General features: G+C 44.0%; 1 protein-coding gene across 1 annotated transcript in view; it reads right to left on the reverse strand.

The window, feature by feature from the left end:
- LOC126108819 (neuralized-like protein 4) overlaps nucleotides 1-19,251 on the reverse strand; it is a 339,970-nt gene that overhangs the window by 90,661 nt on the left and 230,058 nt on the right. The window contains exons 23-24 of the mRNA XM_049914183.1: nucleotides 16,097-16,277; nucleotides 3,157-3,321 (exon numbers count right to left, since the gene is read on the reverse strand). Of these exons, the coding sequence (XP_049770140.1) occupies nucleotides 3,157-3,321; nucleotides 16,097-16,277 (346 nt within the window). The remainder of the gene's footprint in view (nucleotides 1-3,156; nucleotides 3,322-16,096; nucleotides 16,278-19,251) is intronic.

Here is a 19,251-nt window from a genome sequence, read left to right on the forward strand (position 1 = left end):
TGCAAAAACTGACCGTGCTGAATGAAATAAGGGGCGTTTACTGTGTGATCCACCAGGAAAACTTATGTGCAAAGAGTATCACTCTAAAAAATGTGAAGAGTGTTGTTGTTCGTACAACCAATTATATAAGGAAGTATGGGCTACAACACAGACTATTTAAAAGCTTTCTTGAGGATGTAGAAAGCCAATATTGTAGCCTGCCTTATTACAGCGAGGTCCGCTGGCTTAGTCGTGGCGAATTATTAAATCGATTTTTTTGCCTATTAGATGAGATAAATATGTTCATGGAAATAAATAACATGTGTGTTCCTGAATTGAAAGAGCCTTCATGGAAATGTGATCTCGCGTTCTTAGCAGATTTAACTAGCCATCTGAATGGTTTGAACATTTCACTACAAGGTAAAGATCTGCTAATTACTCATTTCATAGATCAAATACGAGCTTTTAAAATGAAATTGACACTTTGGGTGCGTCAGCTGGCAACAGGAAATGTAGCTCATTTTCCTAAATTATCATCCATGCAAGATGTTCACAAAGACTGAACGTTATTCACATAGTTTAGTTGCCCTTAAGGAAGAATTTGATCAACGCTTTCAAGATCTGACAGCACTAGGCAGTGATTTTGATCTGTTCTCCTGTCCATATTCAGCGAATATTGAAGAAATTTGTCCTGAGCTGCAACTAGAAATTATTTACCTGCACTGTGACAGAGAATACAGAGACAAATTTCAGAACAAGAAAAACATTTTGGAATTCTAGACACTTCCCTCAGGATGGATTTCCTCGTCTGCATAAACTGGCGGCTACAATAATATCAATGTTCAGTTCCCTGTATGTTTGTGAACAACTGTTCTCTGCAATGAAATATAACAAGACGCGCCTGAGAAACGCATAGCCTGATCGAAATTTAAACTGCACACTGTGCCTACAATGCACAAGAACAATTACTCCGAACATAGATGCAATTATAAAGGGCAAAAAGTACAGGATAACCGAGAATCCCACACTTCAGTGACACCTTTTATTGTGTAACAGTTCACAAATTAATACGAATGTAGAGGCATACACTAAGCTAATAAAATTATGTGGCACGTGTACATTCTCCTTTATTTGTTTCATTTGTGGCAGTAATAATTCGTGAGCGATATCCCTGCAGGTGGCCGCGGATTTACATCGACTGGCGGCAGCTGTTGTGTGCCCCACGTGACTCTCCCCACTCTCCGCTCTGGTCCTGTAGAGGGGGCAGCGTGCTCGCGACGCTCCGTGCTCGTGCCTCGCTGCTCACAGCTTGCTCCGCGAACACGTATGTTGTGAAGCCCTGTATTAATCCTTAACCTTCAATTTGATCACTCTCCCTATGTCACTCCCGTGTGTTTTCACTCTGTATTTTCGGTACCTTCCTGTGTCACACGAACTTTTATCTCGTCCTACCGACCCCTCCCCACCACCCATTCCTTCACCTCTGTATTTCAGTTCATACCTACTAATTTCGTCTAATCTAGTCACATTTGCCATCGCCCCTCTTCACACTTACCCACCCACGGACCTGCAACACGCATAACAAATATTTTTCTTTTTTCTTTGATTTCATTGTGACTTCATGCCAATTTCAGTTGGTTTTTGCCTGTCACTATAAGCCTACTCCCTCCGATTTTATCTCGTTCCCCACATGTTAGAGTATTTTTGCAACTTTTTTTGGATGTAATCCTACATTATTTACACATTTTTCTGCATTTTTTCTACCGTCGTGGGTCCTCACTCCTTCCATCTGTACCGATAAAGAAGAGTTTCCTTACCCCTAGCCAGAACCCAGCCCCACATACTGCTCCTGCGTCATTGCTCGGCTCGTGGAATCCCCCCAAATGGCTTTACCGTCAAATTACCCATCTCTGGCTGTCACTCATCCTTCCACAATGACATCCACCTGTTCTGAATTCTGCCAATCCTTAGCCCTCACCAACACAGTTCTGCAAAACCAAAGCAATCAGTCTCAAACTTCCTTGCAACACCTTTTCTCCATCCATAAAATTCTCCTGCTATGCAACCCCAAATTGCTGGAACCCACAACACACATTGAAACTCTTGCCCCCCAGGAACTAGAGCAACATTCACAACGCCACCTCAAAAAGTTCTCCACTCTTCTCAACTCCTCCTGCTGCGTTCGAGTACCACTGTCCACGACCTCTCCAACAACCTCCACGTCCCACCACAGACGACAATCCTCGTCTCGCAGACCGACTACATTTACCCTGCCGCACAGAGTCCGGGAACTAAACAGACCCGAGACACAGTCACAAACCTTTCGTCCAACGGCCTTAGCCTCGCAGAAGTATCAGTCCTTTCCAAAAACTTTACCCTCGCCCTATCTGCAAATTCAGTTCTGCAGGACTCGTTAAAGACCTTCTCTCCTCCTCCTGGTCCCTACAGTGGAAACCGTATCCCCTTCAACGTCCCTCCCGATCACCTCGATCGACTAACTGTATCCTCACCCACAATTACTTCTCCTTTGAAGACATCGTGTACAAACAAATCTGGAGTACGGCAAGACACCTGCACGGCACCGACCTGTGTCCACCTATTCGTGGGACGTCTAGAGAAATCCTTTCTGACCACCGACAATCTCAAACTGCTCACCCGGTTCTGGTTCACTGAAGACATCTTCACGATACGGACTGAGGGTGGAGACACCCTACCCCATTCCTCCAGAACCTCTGCGCCTGCATGTGGAATGCACTTCCTTGACTCTCGTGCAGAAAGGAGTGCACTATTCTGCTGCATCCATTTTCAATAAGCTACCAAGAGAACTCAAAAATCTTAGCAGTAGCCCAAACAGTTTTAAGTCTAAACTGAAGAGTTTCCTTACGCCTCACTCCTCCTATTCTGTCGAGGAGCTCCTGGAAGAGCTGTAAAATTTAGCAAATTCCAGTGTTACATTGTTGATTTTCTTTATTTAAACTTACAAATTGTCACCTGAATACGTTTCTTATATTTCATTTTATCTGTTTCTACTATCGTGTTATAATTTCGTGTATTGACTCGTTCCACGACTATGGAGACTTCTCCTCAATTTGGTCCCACGGAACAATAAATAAATAAATGAATAAAATACATAAATAAAGAGAAGGCAGCGTTGTGCCGCACAGCGCCCACACGTACCTGGAAGACGTGGTCCCGCGGCAGCTGGCGGTCCGACACGACGAGCCCCTGGTTGTAGGACGCCGTGCGGCGCGCCGTCCGCCCGCCGGGCCCCAGCTCGATGTTGCGACCGAAGCGCTCGCTCCAGAAAGACATCAGGCTCTCCGCCTCGGCGTCCGACTGGCCCTGCGACGGTGGCATAACGGGACAGTAGTACGGAGTTACCCGACCGTCGATGTGGCGCGAGTGCAAACACGAGTGCTACTCGTAAGGTTGACATCTCTTTAACAGCTGCAGAAACAGAAAGTCAACATAGGAGAGATGACGGAAAGGTCCGTCTAATACACGCAGGTCCGACTGATGGTACGACGCAGTCTGGGCACACGGCAACACGACTTCGTACGCAGGTGACGCAGTTCGACACGGGCTGTCGTAGAAATGGGGCTACGTAGCATCTGCAAAACGAGCCGCGGTCATTCTCGTTTTTCGACAAGTGTCGCGAGACACCTACACGTCGCGATAAGGCCGTATTGCCGATATCAATTTTCTCGGAAGGATTTCGTCTCCTTAAAATTCTCGCAACAAATATCAGAAGACGGCAACGGAATGCGAGAAGAGCTGCACGGGATCGACAGTCGTACACCGGAGGTCCGTTCCACAGTCGTATAAGGGTCAGGTTCCTTTCGGAGTTTGCCGATACAGTACCTCCGTATTTAGCGACCGTATAGAACTGCTCGCTCAATGAAAAAGGATGTGCCTAAAGACTGGAAAGCAGCATAGGTCACACCCGTACTATAACCAGGAAACGGAGGGAATCCACTGAATTGCAGACCCGTATCACTGATGTCAAATTGCAATACATCTCTGGAACACACACTGCATCCAATATTATGAATTACCTTGAATAGAATGATGTATTGGAAAATAGCCAACACAGATTCAAAAAATATTGCTCTCGTGTAACACAACACGCCCTTTATTCACACGAAGTAATAAGAACTATTGACAGGGCATCTCAAACTGATTCCGTATTTTTATATTTCCAGGACGCTTTTGACACCGTGCCTCACAAGCAACTTCTAATTAAATTGTATGCCTACGGAGTATCGTCTCAGTTTTGTGACTCAGAAACCTGATTTCCAGTCACAAAAGTCATTGTCGATAATAACTGACAGAACGTCATCGAGTAAAACACGAGTGATTTCTTAGATTCCCGAAGGAAGTGGTATAGGTCTACTGCTATTCCTGATCTACAGAAATGCCTGCAGACGATGCTATTATTTACAGTTTTCTAAAGTCAACAGATAATCAAAACCAATGGCAAAGTGATTTGGACAAGATACCTCTACGGTGGGAAAAGTGGCAATTGACTCTAAATGATGAAGTGTGAAGTCATCCACACAAGTAAGAAAAGGAATCTACTACATATTGGTTACACAATAAATCACACAAAACTAAAGCTTTAAATAGGACTACAATTAAAAATAACAAACTGGAATGGCCACACTGATAATGATGTGAGTAAAGTGAAGTAAAAACTGTGAATTATTGGCAGGAAAGTGCAACGGATTTACTAAAGAGACACACATACCACACTTGTCTGCCTCCTTCTGGGGTACTGCTGCACGGTATGGGATCCTCAACAGATAAGATTCACAGAGGGCATCAAAAGACTTCAATGAAGGACAGCTCATTTTGTATTTTCATGAAATAGGGGAGAGAGTACCACAGATCGCGGATAAGATAGACAAATTTGGATGGCGGTCATTGAAACAAAGGCACTTTTCACTGGGGCAGGACCTTCTTGTGAAATTTCTGTCACCAACTTCCACTTCAGAGAGCGAAAATATTTTGGTGGGGGCTCACCTACATAGGAAGAAATGATTATCATAATAAAATAACAGAAATAATTGTTCACAGAGAAAAGTTTAAGTGACAGCGTTTCCCACACACAGTTCGAGAGTGGAATAACACAGAAACAGCTCGAAGGTGGTTCAACAGACCCTCTGCGGTGTACTTATTTGTGAACTACAAATCAGTCGTGCAGATGTAGATAAAACAAATTGTAGGAAAAGCAGATGTCAGGCTGAGACTCATAGGAACAATTGAAGGACACGTAATTCATCCACGACAAAACATTTGTGCGACTCATTTATGAGTATTGTGAAATGATCACTGCTAGAATGAGAAATCTGAGCTCACATGCAGGTCGTAATGGAACTGTTCCAACTTACCTCCTTATTTTTTGTCAAGTACTGAAGGACCCGATACACCATAATTTAAAGCTAAGTTGTTATACTCCATAATGCACGGGATGTGTGTGTGCATTCTTATCTACAGTGCTGTCACCTGGGCAGCAAGCGCACCATAGAGAATTGTGCCTCTCTCTTTGTGGAAACAATGAGACACCTTACTGACAAATATTGTGTACATTAAAATGTGAAGTGTGCTTTCATTTGAATGTATTTACAAAAGCATTACAATACAAAACTTTTCATTATTTGATATTTGTTGAAACACGCTACAGGGTGGACTGTTTTATAATCATCTCACTCAAATTGTTTACAAATGAATCACTGTCATCAAAATCATTGTCATTCCTGTCTTCATACAGAGATTCCTTTAAAGGTCAACAATCTCTTCCTCAGAAAGGACTGTATGTGATGAACTTGCCATTTTGCACCTGATAATTCGTACGTAATAATTACAGCCTCTGTCTCAGCACGTACACTATGTGATCAAAAGTATCCAGACACCCCCAAAAACATACATTTCTCATATCAGGTGCATTGTGCTGCCACCTACAGCCAGGTACCCCATATCAGCGACTTCAGCAGACGTTAGACATCGTGAGAGAGCAGAATGGGCCGATCCGTGGAACTCGTGGACTTCGAAAGTGGTCAGGTGACTGGGTGTCACTTGTGTCATACGTCTGTACGCGAGATTTCCACACTCCTAAACATTCCTAGGTCCACTGTTTCCGATGTGATAGTGAAGTGGAAACTTGAAGGGACAGGTACAGCACAAAAGCGTACAGGCCGACCTCGTCTGCTGACTTGACAGAGACTGCCAAGAGTTGAAAAGCGTCATAACGTGTAATAGGCAAACTTCTACCCAGACCATCACACAGGAATTCCAAATTGCATCAGGATCCACTGCAAGTACTATGACAGTCAGGCGGGAGGTGAGAAAACTGATTTCACGGTCGATCAGCTGCTCATAGCCACATAACACGCCCGTAAATGCCAAAGACTCCTCGCTCGATGTAAGGAGCGTAAACATTGGGCGATTGAACAGTGGAAAAACATTGTGTGGAGTGACGAATCACTGTACACAGTCTGGTGATCCGATGGCAGGGTGTGGGTATGGCGAATGCCCAGTGCACATCATCCGTCAGCATATGTTGTGTCAACAGTAAAATTCAGAGGCAGCGGTGTTATATGGTGTGGTCGTGTTTTTCATGGAGGGGGCTTGCACCCCTTGTTGTTTTGCGTGGCACTATCACAGCACAGGCCTACATTGATGTTTTAAGCACCTTCTTGTTTCCCACTGTTGAAGAGCAATTCGGGGATGGCGACTGCATCTTTCAACACGATCGAGCGCCTATACATAATGCACGGCTTATGTCGGAGTCGTTACAGTAGCATAACATCCCTGTAATGGACCAGTCTGCACAGAGTCCTGACCTGAATACTATACAACACCTTTGGGATGTTTTGGAACGCCGACTTCGTGCTAGGCGTCACCGATCAACATCGATACCCCTCCTCAGTGCAGCACTCCGTGAAGAATGGGTTGCCATTCCCCAAGAAACCTTCCAGCACCTGACTGAACGTATGCAAGCGAGAGTGGAAGCTGTCATGAAGACTAAGAGTGGGCCAACACCACACTGAATTCCAGCATTACTGACGGAGGGCGCCACGAACTTTTAAGTCACTTTCAGGCATGTGTCCGGATACGTTTGATCACATAGTGAATATCTTTGAATGTAATCTTTGTATATCTTCGTAACTGTCAACAAATAGTACGGAGCACAGAGTCCGTTAAGGAGTAGCGAGTTGGAAGTAGACGTGGAGTTTGGACTGTGAATTCAATTGGTTTTGTCTAGTAAAAATATGGTTAATGTTTTCCTTACAGTTCAAAAGTAATTTGTGAACAATGAAGAAAATAACAAAGCCGATTAAGAAACATTTGGAAGCAGTGTCCAAAATTACATTATCGAGCCTCGTCATACTCGGCAGACGCGAGCACTGTTTTCTACCGTGAGCCACAATACTATGCAAAGGAGAAATTCGTTGAGGAGCAGCAACAGACAGATATTGAGCAATTATCCTTTTCGTCTAGCAATTACCCTTTCATCTAATAATTATAAAAATAATGGAAATTTTTTGACGAAAAGTGGTTCATGGTGTGGGTTCCTGGTATCATGTCCTAGTTCATGAACCACGGGCAACGTATGAGTGGCCAAGTAAGTGGTCCCGACAGTCGGGATACCACTTACTTTGGAATAAGGCTGGGCGTCTCGGACATATTCTGAGTCGTGGTCACCTTTGTGCTCAGACGGCAAAGACTACCAAATCCACCGGTTAGTCCCTCAGCCATTAGGGGTAAAACCCAATGGGACTCGGGGCAAGTAAGGCTAGCAACCTGCTTCGCTGGTACTTCAAATATGATGCTGGCAACAATCAGAGCAAAATGCCTCGAACCTTTGGAGATGACGGAGTCCCACCTCTAACTGACAAACCAGGGACTCCTAAGATACGACTTGGCAAACAAATGGTAATGAGATGGGGAGCTGTTAATATCAATGGGGGCTACTCTGGGAAGAAGGTAGAGCTGGCAGAGGCTGCAAGTAAGACGGGATTGGACGTTTTAGCTGTTAGTGACATTCGGGTAAGGGGTGAGAAAGGAGAGGAAGTGGGAGAATACAAGGTGTACCTGTCAGGAGTCAAAGCAGGAATAGCACAATGGGGTGTACGGCTTTACATCAGGAAAGAAATGGAACCCAGTGTAGTTGCAATAAGGTACGTAAACGAACGACTGATGTGGATACATTTGACAGTGTCTAGCAAGAAAATTAGGATTGTTTCAGTATATTCGCGTTGTGAAGGGGCAGATCAAGATAAGATGGATAGTTTTTATGAGGCACTCAGTGACGTAGTTGTTAGAGTAAAGGACAAGGACAGTGTTCTGCTCATGGGTGATTTTAATGCCAGGATTGGAAATCGAACAGAAGGGTATGAAAAGGTTATGGATAAATGTGGAGAGGATATGGAGGCCAACAGGAACGGGAAACAGCTCTTGGGTTTCTGTGCCAGTATGGGCTTAGTAATCACAAATTCCTTTTTTAAACATAAGAACATTCACCGGTATACTTGGGAAGGCAAGGGAACCAGATCTGTCATTGGCTATATAATAACAGACCAGAATTCAGGAAGGCTGTGAGGGACACACGTGTATTCAGGGGATTCTTTGATGACACTGATCATTATTTAATCTGCAGTGAAATTGGGATTGTGAGGCCGAAAGTGCAGGATGTCAGGTCCATATGTAGGAGGATAAGAGTGGAGAAACTTCAGGATAAGGAAATCAGGCACAAGTACATAACAGCGATCTCAGAAAGGTACCAGTTAGTTGAATGTAGTCAATTACAGTCATTGGAAAAGGAATGGACGAGGTACAGGGACACAGTACTAGAAGTGGCCAAAGAATGTCTTGGAACAGTAGTGTGTAAAAGTAGGATGAAGCAAACAGCTTGGTGGAATCATACAGTCAAGGCAGCCTGTAAAAGGAAAAAGAAGGCGTATCAAAAATGGCTACATACCAGAAACCAGGTAGACAGAGAAAGTTATGTTGAAGAAAGAAACAAAGCCAAACAGATAATTGCAGCATCCAAGAAGAAATCGTGGGAAGACTTTGGAAACAGGTTGGAGACTATGGGTCAAGCTGCTGGAAAACCATTCTGGAGTGTAATTAGCAGTCTTCGAAAGGGAGGTAAGAAGGAAATGACAAGTATTTTGGACAGGTCAGGAAAACTGCTGGTGAATCCTGTGGATGCCTTGGGCAGATGGAGGGAATATTTTGAAGAGTTGCTCAATGTAGGTGAAAATACGATTAGTAATGTTTCAGATTTCGATGTACAATGGGACAGGAATGATGATGGAAATAGGATCACATTTGAGGAAGTGGAGAAAATGGTCAGTAGATTGCAGTGCAGTAAAGCGGCTGGGGTGGATGAAATTAAGTCGGAACTCATCAAACACAGTGGAATGTCAGGTCTTAAATGGCTACACAGGATAACTGAAATGGCGTGGGAGTCAGGACAGGTTCCATCAGACTGGACGGAAGCAGTAATCACACCAATCTTTAAACACGGAAACAGAAAAGATTGTAACAACTACAGAGGTATCTCTTTAATCAGCGTTGTGGGTAAAATCTTCTCAGGTATTGTTGAAAGGAAAGTGCGAGTATTAGTTGAGGACAAATTGGATGAAAATCAGTGTGGGTTTAGGCCTCTTAGAGGGTGTCAGGACCAGATCTTTAGCTTACGGCAAATAATGGAGAAGTGTTAAGAGTGGAACAGGGAATTGTATCTATGTTTTCTAGACCTAGAAAAGGCATATGACCGGGTTCTTAGGAGGAAGTTATTGTCTGTTCTACGTGATTATGGAATAGGAGGCAAACTTTTGCAAGCAATTAAAGGTCTTTACATGGATAGTCAGGCAGCAGTTAGAGTTGACGGTAAATTGGGTTCATGGTTCAGAGTAGTTTCAGGGGTAAGACAAGGCTGCAACCAGTCTCCACTGTTGTTCATATTATTTATGGATCGTATGTTGAAAACAATAGACTGGCTGGGTGAGATTCAGATATGTGAACACAAAATAAGCAGTCTCGCATATGCGGATGACTTAGTTGTGATGACAGATTCGATTGAAAGTTTGCAAAGTAATAATTCAGAGCTAGATCAGAAACGTAAGGACTATGGTATGAAGATTAGCATCTCCAAAATGAAAGTAATGTCAGTGGGAAAGAAATATAAACGGATTGAGTGCCAAATAGGAGAAACAAAGTTAGAATAGGTGGACGGTTTCAAGTACTTAGGATGCATATTCTCACAGGATGGTAACATAGTGAAAGAACTGGAAGCGAGGTGTAGCAAAGCTAAAGCAGTGAGCGCTCAGCTACGATCTTCTCTCTTCTGCAAGAAGGAAGTCAGTACCAAGACTAAGTTATCTGTGCACCGTTCAATCTTTCGACCAACTTTGTTGTATGGGAGCGAAAGCTGGGTGGATTCAGGTTGCCTTATCAATAAGGTTGAGGTTACGGATATGAAAGTGGCTAGGATGATTGCAGGTACTAGTAGATGGGAACAATGGCAGGAGGGTGTCCACAATGTGGAAATCAAAGAAAAACTGGGAATGAACTCTATAGATGTAGCAGTCAGGGCGAACAGGCTTAGATGGTGGGGTCATGTTACACGCATGGGAGAAGCAAGGTTACCCAAGAGACTCATGGATTCAGCAGTAGAGGGTAGGAGGAGTCGGGGCAGACCGAGGAGAAGGTACCTGGATTCGGTTAAGAACGATTTTGAAGTAATAGGTTTAACATCAGAAGAGGCACCAATGTTAGCACTGAATAGGGGATCATGGAGAAATTTTATAAGGGGGACTATGCTCCAGACTGAACGCTGAAAGGCATAATCAGATGCTGATGATGATAAAATGCAAAATAAGGGAATGATGACCACCCACATATAGAAGATTGATGTATGTAGGTAGGTGTAGGCGTAGGCGTAGGCAGAGCGGCTGCCTTCCCCTCGTTCTACGTATCTCCTAATAACCAGCTGCACTTACTTAATAATGTAAGGTAAACAAGTGCACTTTCTTCGAGTTTAATTTCTGTCGATTATTTATTCGACAGCAGGGAGGAGGGTGTCTCCTCACACACCGGTCGCAAAGCTGACGGAACAGGAACCCGGAAGCAACCCCAGTCTCATCAGACAGGTGAGGTATGAGTGGCGGCAACTTGAAATTAGTGGAGATTGAGGCCTGGTGGATAACGGGAAGATAGGATATATTGAAGAGCAAGTTCCCTTCATGAAATCCTCCCCACTCCACCAAGAGTGTATTTCCGCCGTCCACCTAATCTAAATAAACTCTTAGTTCATCCCTATGAAATCCCCAAACCACCTTCCCTACCCTCTGGCTCCTACCCTTGTAACCGTCCCCGGTGTAAAACCTGTCCCATGCACCCTCCCACCACCACCTACTCCAGTCCTGTAACCCGGAAGGTGTATACGATCAAAGGCAGAGCCACGTGTGAAAGCACCCACGTGATTTACCAACTGACCTGCCTACACTGTGAAGCGTTCTATGTGGGAATGACCAGCAACAAACTGTCCATTCGCATGAATGGACACAGGCAGACAGTGTTTGTTGGTAATGAGGATCACCCTGTGGCTAAACGTGCCTCGGTGCACGGCCAGCACATCTTGGCACAGTGTTACACCGTCCGGGTTATCTGGATACTTCTCACTAACACCAACCTGTCAGAACTCAGGAGATGGGAACTTGGCCTTCAGTATATCCTCTCTTATCGTTATCCGCCAGGCCTCAACCTCCGCTAAGGGAAAGACCTCTCCTTCCCTCTTTCCTGACAAGGCAACCATTGGTTGCGAAAGCTAGATTTTGTGTGTATGTTTGTGTTTGTCTGTGTGTCTATCGACCTGCCAGCGCTTTTGTTTGGTAAGTCTCATCATCTTTCTTTTTAGATATATTTTTCCCACGTGGAACGTTTCCCTCTATTATATTCATATATATATATATATATATATATATATATATATATATATATATATATATATATATATAAGATGATGATACTTACCAAACAAAAGCGCTGGCAGGTCGATAGACACACAAACAAACACAAACATACACACAAAATTCTAGCTTTCGCAATCAACGGTTGCCTCGTCAGGAAAGAAGGAAGGAGAGGGAAAGACAAAAGGATGTGGGTTTTAAGGGAGAGGGTAAGGAGTCATTCCAGTCCCGGGAGCGGAAAGACTTACCTTAGGGGGAAAAAAGGACAGGTATACACTCGCACACACACACATGCGGATGGATATGTGTGTGTGTGTGCGCGCGAGTGTATACCTGTCCTTTTTTCCCCCTAAGGTAAGTCTTTCCGCTCCCGGGACTGGAATGACTCCTTACCCTCTCCCTTAAAACCCACATCCTTTTGTCTTTCCCTCTCCTTCCTTCTTTCCTGACGAGGCAACCGTTGATTGCGAAAGCTAGAATTTTGTGTGTATGTTTGTGTTTGTTTGTGTGTCTATCGACCTGCCAGCTCTTTTTAGATATATATATATATATATATATATATATATATATATATGTGTGTGTGTGTGTGTGTGTGTGTGTGTGTGTGTGTGTGTGTGTGTGTGTGTGTGTGAGAGAGAGAGAGAGAGAGAGAGAGAGAGAGAGAGAGAGAGAGATTGTTCTGTACATAATTGTGAAATTTGGGTTTCAAATTACACTGTTTGCCTAACAGTAATAGACACGAGGTTTCCACAATCCCATTGATAGAATAATAATAATAATAATAATAATAATAATAATGCATTTAGATATGTACTAAACAGCGTCGAAAGTCGTAATTATTGGGACCACGGTGATAACACACGCAAATAGTAATCAAGTTTGGATATTACTGGCAAAGAATGTTGCTAGTTCTACTGGTAACATAGGCCCTAAAAATAAGGCAAGAATAATAGTTGGTACTAATCGATGAGATCACTGGAGGAGAATACATAGAATAAAATCGTGCCTACAACGTGGAAAGGGCTGACCAATCTTCCATCTCTACGATTGTAGTATGTAAGTGCAAATGTTTTCTAGAGGACCCGCTACAATCGCTGTTGCCAATTAAGATGCCAGATACCGTACCACCTGGACTACATTTACCAAATAAAAAACCCTCTCCTCAACCCGAGATCGAACCGTCGACCTCCTGCACGCTAACCCAAAACTCGATCCACTGCACCGACTGTACAGCACTACTTATTTGTGCTGTTAGAGATAGTTACCGTACATGTGGTCACAGTGATGCCATATTGCCACTCTTTAACATCGTTTTTCAGCCACATGAAATTTTGTGTGACATTTTTTTATCGCCGGCACGGAGGAGTCGCACTGCGAAGCCCGAGTGCGCAAATTTCGCTTCACCCTGTAGAAACAGAATAGCAGCTGTGCATATAAAACTCTGATTGTAATTTTACTGGATAAAAATATCAGCTGTGGCACTTTCCCACCTGAAAGAATCTAAGATGAACCTCAAACCAAATGCTTCACAAACAAAGTGCTCTTCGTGAGCTTTCTTGCACAGGGGGGCCACACTCTAATAGAATTTTTTGATAGAAATTTCTGACATTTGACTCTTAATTGTTCATTTATTTTACACAGTCAAGGTTTCAGCTTCGAAGCCATTCTCAAGTGCATGTCGAAATGTTAAAATGTGTCTGACTTGTCTCTGACACGTCACCGTAAAAAAGAAAAGGATATTGAGAAATTATTAATCACACGATGTAATTCTCTCCGAGATATCGAATTAACCGATTCACGGATATTATCCTCGAGTTCCTCTATCGGATGAGGATTTGTCACATACACTTTGTCCTTCAGTGCACCCCGCAAATAAAAAATTACACTGAGTTAAATCGTGGCTTCTAGCCGGTCACATACTGTTACTAATCATTCTTTCGCCGAACACATCGCGAATTGTGCGGTAAGAAACATCGGCCGTATCGGCCCTCGCCAAATCCTGTCGAAAAATGCGAAGCTTCGTTCTCTTTCATTCAGTTCATTAAAAGCTGGTCACAAAATGCTTCGCACATATATTTTGCTCGTAACAGTGTCATTAAAGAAAATTGGGCCCATTATTCTGTCACCACTAACTGTGCATCCCACTCCTATTTCCTGATTGCGAAGGGGTTCCTCGTAAAACGTGACAGGCCTATCTGCACTCCTATGTCGACAGTTTTGGGAACCGACGTATCTATGTAAATGGAAACGAGCTTCGTCTAAAGCCCGAATAAGGTAAGGATCCGTTTCAGGATAACATCTCTCTGTACAGAGGTGTACAATATTTGTGTTTGCTGCAAAAGATGTCCGAGAGACCTTTTTACAGGAATTTTCCAGGTGGTACGCAATGTCATCGTGACACGCTCCTGCGAGCACCGTACTTCGTCATTTAAGTTTCTCATCTCGAACACTTCCCGTTTCGTGAAATCTTCTCACTAATTTGTAAACTCCATCCAACTCTGAACTCTAACACCTGGAAACTTCCGTTCAAACAATCTCCTAACAGTAAGAGTGGACTCTACACACGTTGTTGTTGTTGTGGTCTTCAGTCCTGAGACTTGTTTGATGCAGCTCTCCATGCTACCCTATCTTGTGCAAGCTTCTTCATCTCCCAGTACCTACTGCAACCTACATCCTTCTGAATCTGCTTAGTGTATTCATTTCTTGGTCTCCCTCTGCGATTTTTACCCTCCACACTGCCCTCCAATACTAAATGGGTCATCCCTTGATGCCTCAGAGTGTGTCCTACCAACCGGTCCCTTCTTCTGGTCAAGTTGTGCCACACACTCCTCCCCAATTTTATTCAGTACCTCCTCATTAGTTATGTGATCTACCCATCTAATCTTCAGCATTCCCCTGTACCACCACATTTCGAAAGCTTCTATTCCCTTCTTGTCCGAACTATTTATCGTGCACGTTTCACTTCCATACATGGCTACACTCCATACAAATACTTTCAGAAACGACTTCCTGACACTTAAATCTATACTCGATGTTAACAAATCCGTCTTCTTCGGAAACGCTTTCCTCGCCACTGCCAGTCTACATTTTATATCCTCTCTACTTCGACCATCATCAGTTATTTTGCTCCCCAAATAGCAAAACTCCTTTACTACTTTGTGTCTCATTTCCTAATCTAATTCCCTCAGCATCACCTCACTTAATTCGACTACATTCCATTATCCTCGTTTTGCTTTTGTTGATGTTCATCTTATATCCTCCTTTCAAGACACTGTCCATTCCGTTCAACTCAAAGCTTTTATTTCTTCTCCTGGGATTTTAATACCTACTCCGAACTTTTCTTTTGTTTCTTTTACTGCTTGCTCAATATACAGATTTAATAACATCGGGGAGAGGCTACAACCCGGTCTCACTCCTTTCCCAACCACTGCTTGCCTGTCGTGCCCCTCGACCCTTAAAACTGCCATCTGGTTTATGAACAAATTGTAAATAGCCTTTTGCTCCCTGTATTTTACCCCTGCCACCTTTAGAATTTGAAAGAGTGTTTTCCAGTCAACATTGTCAAAACTGTTCATTGAAGGGTTTCGATGGAACTTGGGAGTTAGGGTTCAGGCACTCGCATATACTCCACATCAGAGTGGGAATGAGTGGGGAATGCGAAATAAAACTGAACAAAGTTACGTTAAATAAAACGGAAGAAACAAGACAGTTTGGTCGTATCTGTTATTATTCCATAAACTGTAACATTTCTTATCGTTGTACAAAGCCTTTATTGACGATCGTTATGACAATTTGCTTCGAAGGGATCTCGTTACGAGTTAAGTTTCGGAGACCTGGTCGAGAGGGGGTAATTGGTAGATCCTAACTACTGCAGCTATTCTGGAATCAGGTGCTACCGTGACCATTGTGTGTTGTCAATGACTTAAGGTTACCGTATCTCGTGCTCTAAGATTGGTACGCCTTTCCACTTGGTGTAACGGTGCCTCACGGCAACAACGACATCGCCGCCGATGAAGGAAGATACGGTAGACCGGCACGAGTTGCCCAGGAAAGGCGAGGCCGGGTGAACGAAGCGGCTCGGTGACGGGTACACGCGGCACGGCCGGCAGCTACGGGAGGGGCGCGGTCTCCGCACTCACCTGTCTGGAGGACAGCTGGCCCTTGTCGGACGACGACGCGCCGGCGGAGCCCTTCGTCCTCTCCAAGCGGTCCTCTGCCGGCGCGGCGCCCACTGCCAGCTCCGCGGCGCCGTCGTCCGCCGCGGCTTCCCTGACGACCGGGACGTCTTCGCAGGTGTCGCCTTCCGACCCCGTCGGTTCACTGGGCATTACGACATACGACATATACACACTTCGTGTGCCGACATTATTAGATCATTTTAGAAATAATCAACTTTACGATCACCAATTGTTAGGTCGGCGCATAAGTTCGTAGTGTGTCTGTTTTGCACGACAGTGCTACAGTCTCGGACTTTATGCTAACGTAAATAAAATAAAGGAACGGTCGAGTTCAAACAGAGCAGCAACTCGCCGTACAGAGACCTGCCCACATTCACAAAAGATAATGTTGTGCAGCCGAGGAGCACTGAAAGTGGTGTACTACGAATTGCTTTCTCGAGGTGTAACCGTCACTGCCGACATTTATTGCCGACAACTGAGATGTCTCGCAGATGCAATCCGAGAACGGTGACTGGGGAGACCGCGTGAAGTGACGCAACTTCACGATAACGCCTGCGCGCATTCTGCTACACTGACAGGAAACACTGTACACGAGTTGGGTAGACAAGTCATTCCGCTCTTTCACGTGATCTCGCGCCTCAGTTTCAGCTTTTCCACTCTTTACCTGACAATCCCCCCCCATGAGCCAAGGACCTTGCCGTCGGTGGGGAGGCTTGCGTGTCTCAGCGATACAGATAGCCGTACCGTAGGTGCGACCACAACGGAGGGGTATCTGTTGAGAGGCCAGACAAACGTGTGGTTCCTGAAGAGGGCAGCAGCCTTTTCAGTAGTTGCAAGGGCAACAGTCTGGATGATTGACTGATCTGCCCTTGTAACACTAACCAAAACGGTCTTGCTGTGCTGGTACTGCGAACGGCTGAAAGCAAGGGGAAACTACGGCCGTAATTTTTCCGAAGGGCATGCAGCTTTACTGTATGATTAAATGATTATGGTGCCCTCTTGGGTAAAATATTCTGTAGATACAACAGTCCCCCATTCGGATCTCCGGGCGGGGACTACTCTAGAGGATGTCGTTCTCAGGAGAAAGAAAACTGGCGGTCTACGGATCGGAGCGTGGAATGTCAGATCCCTTAATCGGGCAAGTAGGTTAGAAAATTTAAAAAGGGAAATGGATAGGTTAAAGTTAGATATAGTGGGAATTAGTGAAGTTCGGTGGCAGGAGGAACAAGACTTTTGGTCAGGTGAATACAGGGTTATAAATACAAAAGCAAATAGGGGTAATGCAGGAGTAGGTTTAATAATGAATAAAAGAATAGGAGTGCGGGTAAGTTACTACAAACAGCACAGTGAACGCATTATTGTGCCCAAGACAGACACGAAGCCCATGCCTACTACAGCAGTACAAGTTTATATGCCAACTAGCTCTGCAGATGATGAAGAAATTGATGAAATGTATGATGAGATAAAAGAAATTATTCAGGTAGTGAAGGGAGACGAAAATTTAATAGTCATGGGTGACTGGAATTCAACAGTAGGAAAAGGGAGAGAAGGAAACGTAGTAGGTGAATATGAAAGAGGAAGCCACCTAGTACAATTTTGCACAGAGCATAACTTAACCATAGCTAACACTTGGTTCAAGAATCATAAAAGAAGGTTGTATACATGGAAGAACCATGGAGATACTGACAGGTTTCAGATAGATTATATGATGGTAAGACAGAGATTTAGGAACCAGGTTTTAAATTGTAAGACATTTCCAGGGGCAGATGTGGACTCTGACCTCAATCTATTGGTTATGAACAGTAGATTAAAGCTGAAGAAACTGCAAAAAGTTATAAATTTAAGGAGATGGGACCTGGATATACTGAAAGAACCAGAGGTTGTACAGAGTTTCAGGGAGAGCATAAGGGAACAATTGACAGGAATGGGGGAAAGAAATACAGTAGAAGAAGAATGGGTAGCTTTGAGGGATGAAGTAGTGAAGGCAGCAGAGGATCAAGTAGGTAAAAAGACGAGAGCTAGAAGAAATCCTTGGGTAACAGAAGAAATATTGAATTTAATTGATGAAAGGAGAAAATATAAAAATGCAATAAATGAAGCAGGCAAAAAGGAATACAAAAGTCTCAAAAATGAGATCGACAGGAAGTGCGAAATGGCTAAGCAGGGATGGCTACAGGACAAATGTAAGGATGTAGAGGCTTATCTCACGAGGGGTAAGATAGATACTGCCTACAGGAAAATTAAAGAGACCTTTGGAGAGAAGAGAACCACTTGTATGAATATCAAGAGCTCAGATGGAAACCCAGTTCTAAGCAAAGAGGGGAAATGAGAAAGGTGGAAGGAGTATATAGAGGGTTTATACAAGGGCGATGTACTCCAGGACAATATTCTGGAAATGGAAGAGGATGTAGATGGAGATGAAATGGGCGATACGATACTGCGTGAAGAGTTTGACAGAGCACTGAAAGACCTGAGTCGAAACAAGGCCCAGGGAGTTGACAACATTCCATTAGAACTACTGACAGCCTTGTGAGAGCCAGTCCTGACGAAACTCTGCCATCTGGTGAGCAAGATGTACGAGACAGGTGAAATACCCTCAGACTTCAAGAAGAATATAATAATTCCAATCCCAAAGAAAGCAGGTGTTCACAGATGTGAAAATTACCGAACTATCAGTTTAATTAGTCACAGGTGCAAAATACTAATGCGAATTCTTTACAGACGAATGGAAAAACTGGTCGAAGCCGACCTCGGGGAAGATCAGTTTGGATTCCGCAGAAATGTTGGAAAACGTGAGGCGATACTGACCCTACGACTTATCTTAGAAGCTAGATTAAGGAAAGGCAAACCTACGTTTCTAGCATTTGTAGACTTAGAGAAAGCTTTTGACAATGTTGACTGGAATACTCTCTTTCAAATTCTAAAGGTGGCAGGGGTAAAATACAGGGAGCGAAAGGCTATTTACAGTTTGTAATGAAACCAGATGGCAGTTATGAGTCCAGGGACATGAAAGGGAAGCAGTGGTTGGGAAGGGAGTGAGACAGGGCTGTAGTCTCTCCCTGATGTTATTCAATCTGTATACTGAGCAAGCAGTGAAGGAAACAAGACAAAAGTTC

Source organism: Schistocerca cancellata, chromosome 11, assembly GCF_023864275.1.
Source record: "Schistocerca cancellata isolate TAMUIC-IGC-003103 chromosome 11, iqSchCanc2.1, whole genome shotgun sequence".
NCBI classification, from domain to species: domain Eukaryota; kingdom Metazoa; phylum Arthropoda; class Insecta; order Orthoptera; family Acrididae; genus Schistocerca; species Schistocerca cancellata.